At 53.7% G+C, this 12,978-nt stretch overlaps 4 protein-coding genes across 4 annotated transcripts; 2 read left to right on the top strand and 2 right to left on the bottom strand.

Annotated features, from left to right (window-relative positions):
• Nucleotides 1-671: 671 nt before the first annotated feature.
• TRIVIDRAFT_143207 (uncharacterized protein) lies at nt 672-1,876 on the bottom strand (the record flags this gene model as incomplete). The annotated part of the gene is made up of 6 exons (XM_014105164.1): nt 672-806; nt 879-923; nt 981-994; nt 1,080-1,475; nt 1,571-1,611; nt 1,686-1,876. The coding sequence occupies 6 exons, from the start codon at nt 1,874-1,876 to the stop codon at nt 672-674; spliced, it is 822 nt and encodes a 273-aa protein (XP_013960639.1).
• Nucleotides 1,877-4,476: 2,600 nt separating this feature from the next.
• Nucleotides 4,477-6,609, bottom strand: TRIVIDRAFT_63740 (uncharacterized protein; the record flags this gene model as incomplete). Its single annotated transcript, XM_014105165.1, has 5 exons — nt 4,477-4,659; nt 4,734-4,854; nt 5,091-5,236; nt 5,410-5,485; nt 5,888-6,609. 5 exons carry the CDS (start codon nt 6,607-6,609, stop codon nt 4,477-4,479), a joined length of 1,248 nt encoding a protein of 415 aa, XP_013960640.1.
• A 2,253-nt stretch (nt 6,610-8,862) lies between these two features.
• Nucleotides 8,863-10,063, top strand: TRIVIDRAFT_63741 (uncharacterized protein; the record flags this gene model as incomplete). The annotated part of the gene is made up of 4 exons (XM_014105166.1): nt 8,863-9,207; nt 9,457-9,497; nt 9,563-9,810; nt 9,918-10,063. 4 exons carry the CDS (start codon nt 8,863-8,865, stop codon nt 10,061-10,063), a joined length of 780 nt encoding a protein of 259 aa, XP_013960641.1.
• Nucleotides 10,064-11,679: 1,616 nt separating this feature from the next.
• TRIVIDRAFT_36106 (uncharacterized protein) lies at nt 11,680-12,693 on the top strand (the record flags this gene model as incomplete). Its single annotated transcript, XM_014105167.1, has 1 exon — nt 11,680-12,693. The coding sequence occupies one exon, from the start codon at nt 11,680-11,682 to the stop codon at nt 12,691-12,693; it is 1,014 nt and encodes a 337-aa protein (XP_013960642.1).
• Between the last annotated feature and the right edge of the window lie 285 nt (nt 12,694-12,978).

Below are 12,978 nucleotides of genomic sequence, written 5' to 3' on the forward strand. Positions count from 1 at the left end.
TACGCCAAACCCCCTCCATCGCACAAGATGAGGGGCAGCTTCACAAGCCCCCCTCTATCATGCTCGCGTCTCTCATTTCCATTGGTAGATTGCACAGCCCATATTCGTACACTGTTGCATTTTCTTCCCGTCTCTCCGTTGATTCGATCCAGCTTAATCTTAAAATGGAAAAAGCCGAACAATCAACCCCCTCCATTATGCCAAAAAGCCCGTTCCGGCCTCTCCATTTCTGCCAATGCAAGCCTCAGCTCACATTCCGAGGCAAGCAGGTACACATCATACATCATAGAAGCAGAGAGAGAAACACAGGCTGTTCCTCGTGGGGCTATATGCCATCCAATGAAACAGTCCCACTGAAACCAAAATGATTTGTATATGCCAGCTACCTGTAGTGCAAAACCCCAGTGTCAAATGAGAAAGATGAAGAAAGAAAAAAAAAGACACCTGTTTGACGGACACTTGCTGTTTTGCCCCGTCAACGCCGTACACCAAAATCCCCAATAATCTATTTCTCGCAAAATTCTTTCCAGATCTTGCTTGTATGTTCTTAGTCGTCTCTTGATGAAATTTCCAACCCGGCTTGCTTCCTAACAAGACGAACAAAAGAAAGCAAAACGATTTTCTTTCTCGGTGGCATAGAAGACCACCATCAAACATCTGCTTGTCCCCCGTTACTTGGCCCGGCCAAGTCTCTCCTCGTCGTCGTCTATTAATTCGTATGCAGGTCGGAATTCTTGGCCGTTGCCCTGTTTCTTCAATCGAGGGTTCGGCAGGGTATCACCTCTTCCGCCCAGACTCGTGTATCCCTTTCAAGCTTGTCAGCTCCATCAATCCCATTGTAAGGGGGACTAATGAATAGAGAGGGCATGGTAGCATACCTGATCATATAGGGGGCAGTATGGAACATCCAAATGTCGAGTAAACTAATGTCCTTGTCAGCTCCTGATCTAAAACATCTAGCCTCAGTCGCAAAGACTCACAGCCCAAATCTCCGCTGTTTGGCAAATTCCGTTAGCATACATGTATGTAGCTCTGCACAGTTCGCGCAGAATCAAAGGGGGGATACCAGCAGCACTCACTGTAATGCCAATCAATCACGGGATGTATCCGCATAAAGTCAGGCCATCCCGCGTCCGTCGGGTCAAAATGCTTCAACTTCTCGCCATGCGGATCCGTCCGCCGAGTCCCCACGAAAATCGCCCGTATGCTAGGGTTCTCCGCCTTGAACACCTCCAGCCCCTTCTTCATCGGCAACATAAAGCGGGCAATGTCCAAGTGGTAATCTGCGCTGCTTGACTCCACAAACTCGTCCACCTCTGCAAAGGGATCCGCGGAAACAATATAGACGGCGTGCAGCTTCTCGGGGAAAGGCGCCAGCTTGGTCGGTCCGTTGGGCACGGCGGCGCCCAGGGCAGACTTGGGGGGTGAGTATCGTCGCGCATAGCAGGCGAGGAGGACGATGAGCATCACGAGGCCTATTTGCGCATAGTTAGCATTCAAAAGCATATCCCAGCGAGAGCGCGCCAGCAGCCGAAGCTCTGCTGGCACGTGCAATCCGTTTTCTACGTACAGTCTTTGCCGCCATTGTAAGATATGGATATCTCGCCCGGCCTGTAGACGCACCAGTGTCAGCCATTCCAGTCAAACCCAGGAGTCACATGCATCCATCGTAATCCACCACATACCGATACCTCTCCAGCGCCTCCTCCACCACGCGCACCGAGATGCGCACCTGCTCCTGCGCCCTTCGCAGCAGCGGCGTCTCGGGCTCCTCAGCGAGGAACGCATCAACCTTCTCCCTCATGGCGACACATGCCTCGTACAGCGAGCCGTATGCCGGGCCGGGCTGGTTGGAGTGGCCGTTGATGGTGGCCATGGCGGCCTTTGCGGCAATGGAGGGAACGGGGACAGCGTGCATTCGCGATTCGTGTACGGATACGGATATCGTCATTGTAGATTCTAGCAGCAGCGAGGTGGGAGATTGCACATCACATAGAACATAGAACAAAGCAAAGTACCCGGGAAAAGCTCTCCAGATAAAAAGGGCTCTGCGATGCCTCGGGCTACGCGGGTCCGAGGGTACAGTATGTTGACAGTCTGGTTGATTGCCGGCAAGACAGTAGTTGATGTCAGCAGTTGCGCTTGCACATGCCGAGCCCCGACCGGATTGGCGGGGTCGCAACGGCCCTTGGCTCTGCGCCCACTTAGACGCTGGCAAATGCTCAACTTCACCGGCCGTCGCTACGATTTGGCAGAAACTTCCACGGGGCTTCCATTTTATTTGCCGCCTCTTTTTAGGATTTCTGTTGGGCTCGCTTTTGGGCTGGGCTCTTTGCAATCCTCAGCTTGGAGGTTGAGGTTGAGCGCCGTTGTCTCTGTATGAGTGGCGGAATTCCATTCAGGCCGCGAATCCAGCGTGTCGAATCCGTCTCCTTCTTCTAGCTGCATGCGAGTACGAGTACATGGGTCGTATCTCTGTCAGATTGAATCCTTTCTGGAGGGTTCCATGTCGCTGTTGCTGGGCAGCCAGGGTATCATCCTTCATATGTATTGTAGCGAGAGACGGAGGAAATAATGTGAAACGACGGTTTGCTACGATAGACAGCATTGTACCAAAAAGTCTCCCATCATCAGGCAGAGCCCTCTTCTCCGATCAACATGCCGTGTCACCGAGTAAAAGTCGAGCGCGGGCCGGCGCAGGGATCTCGGACTTGGACATCTCCGGAAAGCCTCGTGGGATCGCGCGTCGCCAGCGGAAGAAGCCCAATCCCTCTGGCAGCATCTCTGCTCATCTAGATCAACCTCTTGGGGATCACGCTCACTGATTGGACCTATGAAACAGGTCCATCTATTAAGGCTTTGCAACGTCATGCATAGAGTGCCCGACTACCTTAGGCCGGTTGGGACGCAAATTGAGCCGGATCTCGACTTCAACTTCATTCTCAATCTTTGACATTTTCACCTTTTTCCAGTAAAGAAGATAAAAGGGGACGATCGTCGTGTCATCAACAAAAGTGTATCGGCGTCGTTCACTTCTCGCAACCTTCCAAAGAGTGGTCTGTCTTCTCTCCTTGAGCAGACTACATCTCCGCATTATGAACTGGACATGAGCAGTTGAGGCATCGCCTGGTATGAGAGTCCACCCGTCGCACGTGGACACCACCAAGAAGATTCACCAGATTCACACAAGATTCGTACAAACCTTTGCTCGTTTTTGTATGGCCTCCCCGTCCGCAAAACACCAAAATAGCTCCGGGGTAGCATGGCCAGGCAGCCCATTCTTCACAACATGCGTCATGCAGCAATCCGCGCTTAAACGGACTTTTTGGCCGCGGAATGTGCGAAAACATTTCCTTTACCCTCTCTTATTTCTTCTTGCTCTCTTTTTTATTTCCTCACTTGTCACTTTTTCTCTTTTCGGCCCCCCGTCTTAGCGGCGCCGGGTAGAGTCGCCCACGTTTCTGCCTCTGAGGAGCCCAACGGGCCACGAGCAGCCAAATGGCCCACTACTGCAGTCGCCTTTGTGATAAGCCTGCAGTGACTTGCAGGACGCCTTTCAAGAAAAGCAATAAGAAAACTCCACAAAAGCTCCGGGTTGACCTGTCGATAGATCCATGCAGCCGTTGCTTCATCGTGGAAATCACGCAGCCCCTCTTCTTGCAACGCACACTCTCCAAGGCAGTGGTCCAAGCCCCCACGCTGACGAGGGGAAGCCTGTCGCTTCTCTTCCCAAGTTTGCGCGTTTCAAGTGCTCGCACAGGAACGAGATTCGGGGAAGGGCAAGGCCCGAGGCCTCTCAGACTCTTGTTCCCGCGCTGGCGTCGGGCTTTGCTGAATCTGAGGTGCCTGTCTCAAAGCTTCGGCACTGTATGACACAGATATGCCTTTCTTTGTCGTTCTGTCTCGCCTCTCAGCCAGATTTGGTTGTCCTGCTGGCAACAGCGATCCAGTGCCGTAGGTAATATCGCCATAGTGCAAGACATTTCTCTCGTAAGAGTCGAGTCGCCGAGTCCGCAAGCCACGCATCGAACGAGCTTTACCCGCTTGATTTTGATTTTACCCCTCCCCCTCACCAGGAACAAGTTTTTTCGACGACACTGCCCTTCCCTTCGTACTTTGTATGTACTGTACCCTAATGCAAGAGACCCTTCTTGCCTTCACCGCCCTGTCTCCACATTGCGAAACGAGGAAAAAGGGCAGAGACAAAGAGAGACACCCAAGCCCAGCCAGTCTCGTTGCAGCATCCTCCCTCTGTGGCTCCCATGCTTACGAACTAATATCTTGCTTTGTCTTTTTTTGCCGCCGGCGCATCGACTCTTGGACCTGCTTGGACCAAGCAGATCGGCTCGCTCGGCGGATACCCCCGGGGCCGGAGGTGGGGACTCAACAAAGCGTGACCAACTTGCTTCGGGGCCAAGCCTCTCGCATTCTTCCATTCATGTTGTCAGCCAGCCATCACAGCGGCATGCTGGGCGTTCATAGGGGCCAGCCTTTTGGCCTTTTGGGCCGTGGCGCCAAATCACAGCGCGCACCCTCGAGGCCACCGACGCACAGCGCTTGTAGGCCATCCCCAGAGCGTAGGCGACGGCCGACGCAATCCTCTGCGGCTCCGGTGCTGGAGTCCGACGAACCGGCCTTGAGCACCTGAAATGAAGAGGACTGCTGAGCGTGGCGTTTTGCAAACTTGGTCGTGACTGGCGGCGATGACTCGTCCTGGTTCACGCAGAGCTGACCACACCGTGATCGTCACGCCTGTCTTTGTCGTCTGCTTGGAAATGTGACTCCTTGGTTGCGTGTTCAACCTTCTGCCGGCTGACGCAGTGGTGGCAATGTTGGTGTCGAGATGGACACATCCTTGCACATTGTAGACTTAAAGATACCACGGCTATGCAGGTCTGGAGGTACTGTGTCACAGTGTCTTGGTCAGATGTTGGCCACTGATGATCGTCACCACGCAGCTTGGGTAATACATCTATGCGCGAATGCAGGTCGATCGAGCAGATGTGCGTCCTCTAGGCTCTAAAGAGTTTCGATTGACACTCTATTGGGAGCGGTCCAGGGTAGCAAACAGGATTCACCTCGACACGCACAAGACACAGTCCTCCCACAAAGTACATGAGCTGCGTGTACTCGTATTACTCCGTAAGTCGTAGTAGCCGATTCCGATGGAATATCGTAGTTCCGACTCATCGTCTTGCTGTTCAAAATCGTCCAGCGCCACTGCTGGCTGGTAGTGCTACGGTAAGAATTACGTTGACCTATTATTAGGCAGAGCCACTCTACGCGAACCCATCCGGAGCCCTCCGCAAACAGGATCTTGGAAAAGAAACTCTGGCCAGCAGCCAAGTCCCGCGGAGACCGGCCGAGAAGCCTAGGCAGACGAGAACGGGAACGATATTCCAAACAAACCTTGATTTGAATCTCTTGAATGCCTGGATCGAGGCTCCCACTTATTGACGGGGAGGGCTGCCAGGTCCATTGCAAGCTGCGGCTTTGTTTACCTAACAGCTCTCGTAGCAGCCTGGCCAGGACGACGCGTGATCGAGCAGGCAGTACGTGTAAGCCAGCCACGCCTGAGTGAGCACTGCGACGGCCGGCCGGCTGCGGGCCATTCGACGTGTATTTTTGGGACGACAAAGACCCTGAAGCTGAGGCTGAGGGTGTTGACACCCATGGGGAATGATCGTCATCGTTATTAGCATCAAATCGAAATAGGCCTGGCGTATGGTCTCCCCCCTTAGCGGGCTTTATTGCAGTCCGGGATGAGTGTAGCAATCCAAGGCAGCGAGTGCTCCGTACCGTAGCATTGAACGCGCATGCAAGAGACATGGCCCGTGTCTGGGCGAGTGTGAGCAGCCAAAACCAGGCCCTTGGTCAATGTACTCACTTTGCCGTACAGCCAATGTACAGCAAGTCTCGGATGTGCGAGAATGTACGATGTACATACGCGCGCACACAAGAGCTCCACCCAGACACATTGGTACGAACTGTTGAGGCAGATTGGCAGGGCGGCGTGTGATGATGTGCAGGCCATTTTTTATGCCCAACCATCGGCTTGCATGCCACTCGCTCCATGGCTCGGGAATGGCACAAAAGCAGGTTGGGCAGACATCCTGTCTCGTCCACTAACGTAGCAGCATGCGCCAATGACTGTGCAATACAGCAGCGGACATGGTTGAAACGCCATGACCCAAAACAAAGACCGACATTCACTAGATCGAGGCAGGTACATACAAGGCTGCAAGCAGTGCGACCAGTACGAGTACTCGTGCCTGGACTCTGCACCAGTAAGACGCCAGGGCGTTTGCGTAGCGCCTTGACCGCCAGGTCCAAGTAACTACTCGTAAGAGTTGTATGGCACGGAGTCCGGAGTCCTGGACGGGGTTCAGTGTCATTAGTCGTCGACTTGCAGAATCGCCAATCCTGCCGTGCTGATTGGGCGTCTAGCCCAGCCCAGCCCAGCGCTTCTGGATCAACTTTGCCCGCACAAGGCGAGGGAAAGGCAAAAGGCGTCGAGGCGCTGGCAGAGGCTGAAACCGGATGGACGTATCGAAATTCAACCTTCATTTCAAGGCGACCAGTGCCGTCACAGGGGTTGGTCCGGTGCATGGAGCGAACTAAATCTTGTTCTCCCTGCGTCTGCTTCCCATGATCTCCTATTCTTATCGCTCGGTTGGCGTGGTTATTAGCGAGGGGAGTTTAAAAAAAAAAAAATTAAAAATTAAAAAAAGGAAACTTGGCGAGCTACTGGAAACGAACGCGCTGACCAGGCTCGTTGATGTCAGCCCAGCCCAGGCCAGGTAGCAGATCTTCCCTCGGCCCAAGTGCTAGCTGATTCTGAGACGCTGTCAGCGCATTTCCGATCCTCTGCTGCGCACTGACGCCAGACAGGAGCTAGCAGTCTAGTCGTCCGAGTAGCTACTCCGTCCACAGCGACAGGCCGTGGAGCCTGTCTAAAATTGGAGTAATCTCCATGCTTGGTATTCATCCTCCGGTTCTCCTGGGAGCAACATGAACCCACGGCGCTGGGTACGTGTGCCGTCAGGACTCCAGAACAGGGGCCGGGTCTGGACTTGTTGATCCTGGGTCGCGTTTCATTTCTCATACCAGTATTCAGTGCAGTGTGATGCACACAAGAGCAGAAAAATACACCGAGAACACAGGATGTTCAGGTCCATGCCTTGCAGCCACTCCGGCACATCCCTTCCTCAGTCCCATCAAATCGTGGGTGGGACCACTCCAGCACATGGGCGGCAAACAGGGGCCTGTTTATTTGGGAAACTCATTCTCGTACATGTACGAGTACTCCGTACAGTCGACGCTCTCTCTCTGGGGGCCATGGCTGCGGATTTTGCGGGCTGAATAATACCACCAGCCTCACACAGGAGCAATTGTTCGCTCGAGACGGCTCATTCCGGATGGTGCGGTGGGCTAGACCTGTCGTCATGTGTTCTGAAAGAAACAGATTTCTTCGTATGGGGTCGCACATGCATACGTGCTAACGGACGACTAGCAGAAAAATAACGAGGCTTGCATCCAAGGGTCGGCTATGCTTGCTGCCAGTAGTCGCTGAGGGAAAAGAAATTGAGAGATTCAGAATTAGCCGGCCGAGATTCTCCTTCGCTTCCTCCGGCGGTCGGCCGTGAAAACTGGGGGAGCCAGGCGCGAGTCGCGCGTGTGCTGCAAATCCATCATCTCGACAGCATCTCTTTCGCTGCCAGGACAAGAGCAGCTGTCCAGTTGAGTCACAGCATGATGAGCATCTTGATTATGATTGACGGGATGGCACAGGCGCTGCAGAAAGGACAGAAATCGCCTTACCACTGGCCTTTTGGCTGCATACGGCCCACCGTCTCAGAGCATTGATAGGCCATGACAGTACCTGTAATCCTGCAAAGGCACCGCCTGCTTGTGCGTACGAGTACCAGCTCGTACGTGTAAGTCGAGTTGTGTGCCAGGTACTCGTATACATGGTGCTTGCCCGGCGGAAACAAGACGACTCATCGGCCGCTTGTTGACTTGTCCACTTGTAGGCTTGTTGACTTGTCCACTTGTAGACCTGTAGACTTGCAGACTTGTCGCTTTTGGTGGACACCTGAGGGATTTCTCTCCGCATTCCCCATCACCCAAGCAGTAACGGAGATTTTTTTTTTTTTCGTGGCTAAACTTGAGTGTACTTTACGGTGTAAGGGCCGGCTGGATGAAGACTGGGGAGCGCTGTGCGTTCTTTGTGAGCGCTACGAGGACCTACTAGACCTTACGCAGGCTAGGACGCACGCATCTGGACAGGCCCCTTGTCTATGCACCGCTGATTGATCCAGAGCAAGGGAGACAAGCAGGCCGGCAGAAAAGAGTGTGGCGGGAACCAGGCAATCGAGGCGGTTGATGGCTTAGCTGGGTCGCTCACCAGACTACCTCTGGTAGTGGCAGCCCACGATGGCAGCGTTGTGCTCGGTGGTCGCGATGTTGATGGTCTCGGGCCTTGGACTTTTCTGTCCTGCTCTATGCTGCGAGTAGAAGGTCAGCAACGCCATGCGCTCTTCTGGGTCCCTGCCTCCGTTTCGTTAGTAATGAGATTCTACAGGATGAGCGAGTGTTCCGACCCGTGCGGACCACAGAGCGCCCTCGTATACGAAGCAGCAAGCAGTTCATCTGCAAGAAATGGCTACCGGGAATCCCAAAGTGGTGGCTGTTCGGGCCACCCAAGGGATCCGACAGCTCCGTTCAACGTGCGAGGGCTTGTCGATCAGAGCTTGAAGTGACTGCTCCAACAGCACCGCCACGGGAAAGTGATGAAGCGTCGATGAGACCAGACCAGCATTTCTCACAAGACGCCGCGCCGGCGCCGATTCCCACTCCAGCATGCAGACAGGGTCTCTGGACCTTATCCACGATGAACATTTGCTGGCGCTATTACCAATGCCTCTGCACACGCAGCAGGAGAAAAGCATGGCGCCTAACCGGGTTCGCTCCGTGACTCGCAGATATACCTCGTTCGAGAACGGGCATGGCCCCGTGCCAGGGACTTGGCGGATTGGTGGACCCAGCCCATTCCTTTTTGACAAGAATGTGCAGTTCAGTGACGACGGCCTGGAGACATGCTGGAGACGTGTTGGAGGCACGCCTGGCTCGCCCGTTCCGGCCACCCCTTCAATTTTGCTTTGCGTCACATCCCATCAGACGACCAGTCGCCAAAGGTGCCTGCATGTGAGTCGTCATTCCGGCCACAAGGGCGAGCGAGCATCTGCAATTTGCAGTCACCAGAGCTGGCACGGACGGTCATTGTGTACCGTACTCGTACCCTCACCACGCGTGGTAGCATCGAGCATAGTAGCTCAAACGGCGGTTCTTGTTGCAAGATTGCATTTTGACGGGGACCCATTCGTTCTTCCTTTAGCTTTGGTGGTGAAAAGGGGCAGAAAACAAACCCAAAGAAAAAAAAAAAAAAAAAAAAAGAGGAAACCGCTAGCAGTGCAAGTCCAGTACTGGACAGTACGGTACGCGTGGAATAAGGAAGTTGAGCAGAAAATTTCTAAAAAAACATCGTGCCACTTCTCCTCAGATCAGTTGCGCTCCCAACAGTCCCGGACAGGCAGGCATCGAGTGGCAACTGCGTTAACGCCCCTCGTGCACCGGAAGCAGTCCACTGTGGAAAGGCTTCAGGAGGCACCAAAGGTCTCCCAGCGCCTGGCACGCAAAACCTCCAAGCCTCCCCAGCCATCCTGCGTACGAGCACAGGTACCTCCAAGTCATCAAGTCATCAAGTCATGGGGGGTGCGCCAGCCTGCAGGGTGCGTGCCTGTATGAGAAGTACGTACCTGGAGGAGGCGAGGCACGCTGATGTATTTGCGGAGCGCCCTGGGCCAATCAGCCGGCGCACATATGCTCTGGCGGCCCTTGTTCGCAAAATTATCCAGAGCCGCGCTATCCCCATTTGACGCACTGGAATATGGAGAAGCACAACCGGCCAAGTACCCTCGCGGCCTCTTTTGCGCGTGGCGGTACTTGGACTGGCAGTCTTTCTGGCGCCTGCACGGAGACCCCCATTCCGCTAGGCTCCTAGTTGTCCCGTCAGTGGCTGTTGCGGGCCCCACCCATCCGGGGCAAAAAAAAAAGGCAAGGAAAGGAAAAAAAGAAAAAGAACGAGACAATCGACGTACTCGTACCGGAGTGCCGCCCACAGTCAGAGGACCCCTGCCACGCCCCAAGTAGGTACCTTGCCCAAGTACCCGTAGTAGCACGAGACAGGCACTACAGCACTCGTACAGGTACAATGCGGTAAAGAACCTTGGGCGGATTGGCAGGTGAGAGAAAAAAATCACACTGGCCCAGGTACCTCGCCGCCTGCATGGTGCCCACTACCGCCTTGGTACCTACCACCTAGCCCATAGTGCCTGCCACCTAGTGCCTACTGCTCTGCTACCCACTGTCCCACCGCCCATGCCCTAACGCTGTTGTTGCTGCAACGTACTTGTGCCGCCCGTAGCCTTCATCAACGCCAGCCCGCGCTCCTCTTCTGCGCTCCCACACCTCAACCTCTTCTTTCATCTTTTCTTCTTCAACCCTTTTCCTCCCTCTCTTCCCTCCTCCACCGAATTCCGAATCCGCCGATTTTACGACAAGCCTCGTCGCGAACTTCACATCGTTCGTCGACGTCTGGATTCAGGTTTCTCGCGTGAGCCTACTCCTTTTGTTTACCTCCAGCTCGCTGCTGTGCAGGTAGCTTCTTTGTGTTCCCACGGCTTGTCTGCAGTGGCCGCTATCACGTCGGTCACGTCTACTTCCGTTCCACGTTCACACCTTTGGAGGGTTTTTAAAAGCTCCTTCCGGGACCTCTCTATCGCATAGAGGTTAGTAGAGTTGCGTTTTCGACTCTTGTCGCCATGATGCCTTTCATCGTCCCGCGTATTCTCGCCGCGACTCCCGCGATTTTGTCTTGACTTATACCCTCGCACCTGCCACCTGCCACCTACCACCTACCAATACCATCGATCGATGACCGCTCGACATATCGTCACAGACGAGTTGACGATTGATAATTCGGCATCTTTTTTTCTTGCCAGTGGCGAAATTCGATCGATGTGTAATGCATTGTTCCCTTCCGTCCGATACTTCCATCTACTACACCCTTTGGTTCATCTGATCTCATTTATCCTACCATTTATCTTCACATCGATTTCTCTTCCTCCAACTCAGTCTCGCTCAATAGACTTGTTTAGCTAACAGTTTAAGCAGAAAGCTTTTCCATCCCACCTTTGTATCCTTTCTCCATCTTTTCCTCGGCCTCGCTTCTCGCTTGCGTTTACGCCCATATTTGGACTCGACGTCTCGCGAACTCTGTACCTTGGACGGCCATATTCTTTGACCGACTGCTCCGTTGCGATATCTTTTTGTCACGTCTTTTTCCATTTTTCAAATCGCTTCCAACAGATTTTTCATCGTCGTACCTCACGACATTACGATATACAACGTTAAATGGCTCTTGCATCACAGTAGAGCCACGTCGACACCTTTTTTCTTCCCGTTTCCTCGCGCCGCTTCGTCGTCTTCGTTTTCTTGTTAAGAGACCCCATACAAGACAGCCGTGCACCGTCGCGAGCTGTTTTCGTCTCTAACAAGAATTCATCATCCGACAAAGGTCATTTCGATCTTCGTCGGACCTCCTCCACTACCGTCATCATGCCCGGAGGCGTTTGTGCCGTCCTCGATTATGAGGTCGACATGATGGCTGAGTATGTCGCCGAGATGGCAACTCGCGTTGTTACTCCCGAGGCTAGCGTCACCTCTCCTTTCCGGAAGTTCGTGTCGCAGATCCTCACCTCCACGAGACTGCCCAGTACGACTATCCTTCTTGGAATGAACTATCTCGCCAAGAGAATCAACTCCATGAAGAGCCAGGGTCCGTACAAGGCCTCCGAGGGTCAAGTTTGGCGTTTCCTCACGGTTTCGCTCCTCCTCGGCAGCAAGTTCCTGGATGACAACACCTTTCAGAACCGATCTTGGTCTGAGGTTAGCGGCATTCCCGTCTCTGAGCTGAACACTCTGGAGTATGATTGGCTTCAGGCCATGAACTGGCGACTCTACGTCAACCTTGATCACAGCAAGGACTACCAGGCCTGGCTTGACAACTGGCGTGAGTGGCAGCAGATGAAGAAGCGACGCGCCGCCCAGGCGAGCCGAGAGCGTCTTGCTGCTTTGGTCCCCGCCATCGATACCGACTTGGCGAGGTACAACAGCAACCGTTGCTCTCCTCACTCGCGCTACATCCAGGCTCAAATTGCAGAGTATGAGCGCTACCAGGCTATGAAGGCTCAGCAACAGCAGCAGCAGCAGCACACCTACCGCTCTCGCGAAACCACTTGGTCCAACAACCCGTGGAATGCGCCTCTCACTCCTCCGGATTCTGGCTATGGCACTCCCGAGTACGCCATGTCGGCTGCCTCCAGCAACGCTCGCTACAATGAGTGGTTCGCTCAGGCCGCTGCTCAGTACAGCAGCCGATACCCCCAGCCTCCGGCTCACAATACGTTTTACCCCAACCGTCAACCGTCGTATGGATCTCACTACCCGTACCACCACCACAGTGGTTGGGAACACGGTGTTGCTGAGTGCGGTTGCCCGGGATGTGTCGAGCCCATGAAGCAGACGCCTTACTTCATGTCCCATGGATATGGCCAACCTGTGATGGGTTAATGTTTGCAACGATTTTCCTTTTTTTTTTTTCCCTTTTTCCTTCATCTTTAGGGCTTAAATAGAGCCCCATTTTATTCCCTTTTCGGTCTCGGAAAAAAACGGTGCGGATTTCGAGTTTTTAATGGCTACGAGTTTTCGCTATCTTCTCTGTTCAAGAAGACGCGTGTTTTTTCAGATACCCCCGGCACGAAAAAAAGTCCTACACACGCGATCAGTTTCAGCACGTCTTTCTACAGCCTGTTTATGATGTCATCATGGCATGACCATCACCGATACCAGTGTGTC

The sequence above is a fragment of the Trichoderma virens genome (genome assembly GCF_000170995.1).
Source record: "Trichoderma virens Gv29-8 chromosome Unknown TRIVIscaffold_2, whole genome shotgun sequence".
Classification (NCBI taxonomy): domain Eukaryota; kingdom Fungi; phylum Ascomycota; class Sordariomycetes; order Hypocreales; family Hypocreaceae; genus Trichoderma; species Trichoderma virens.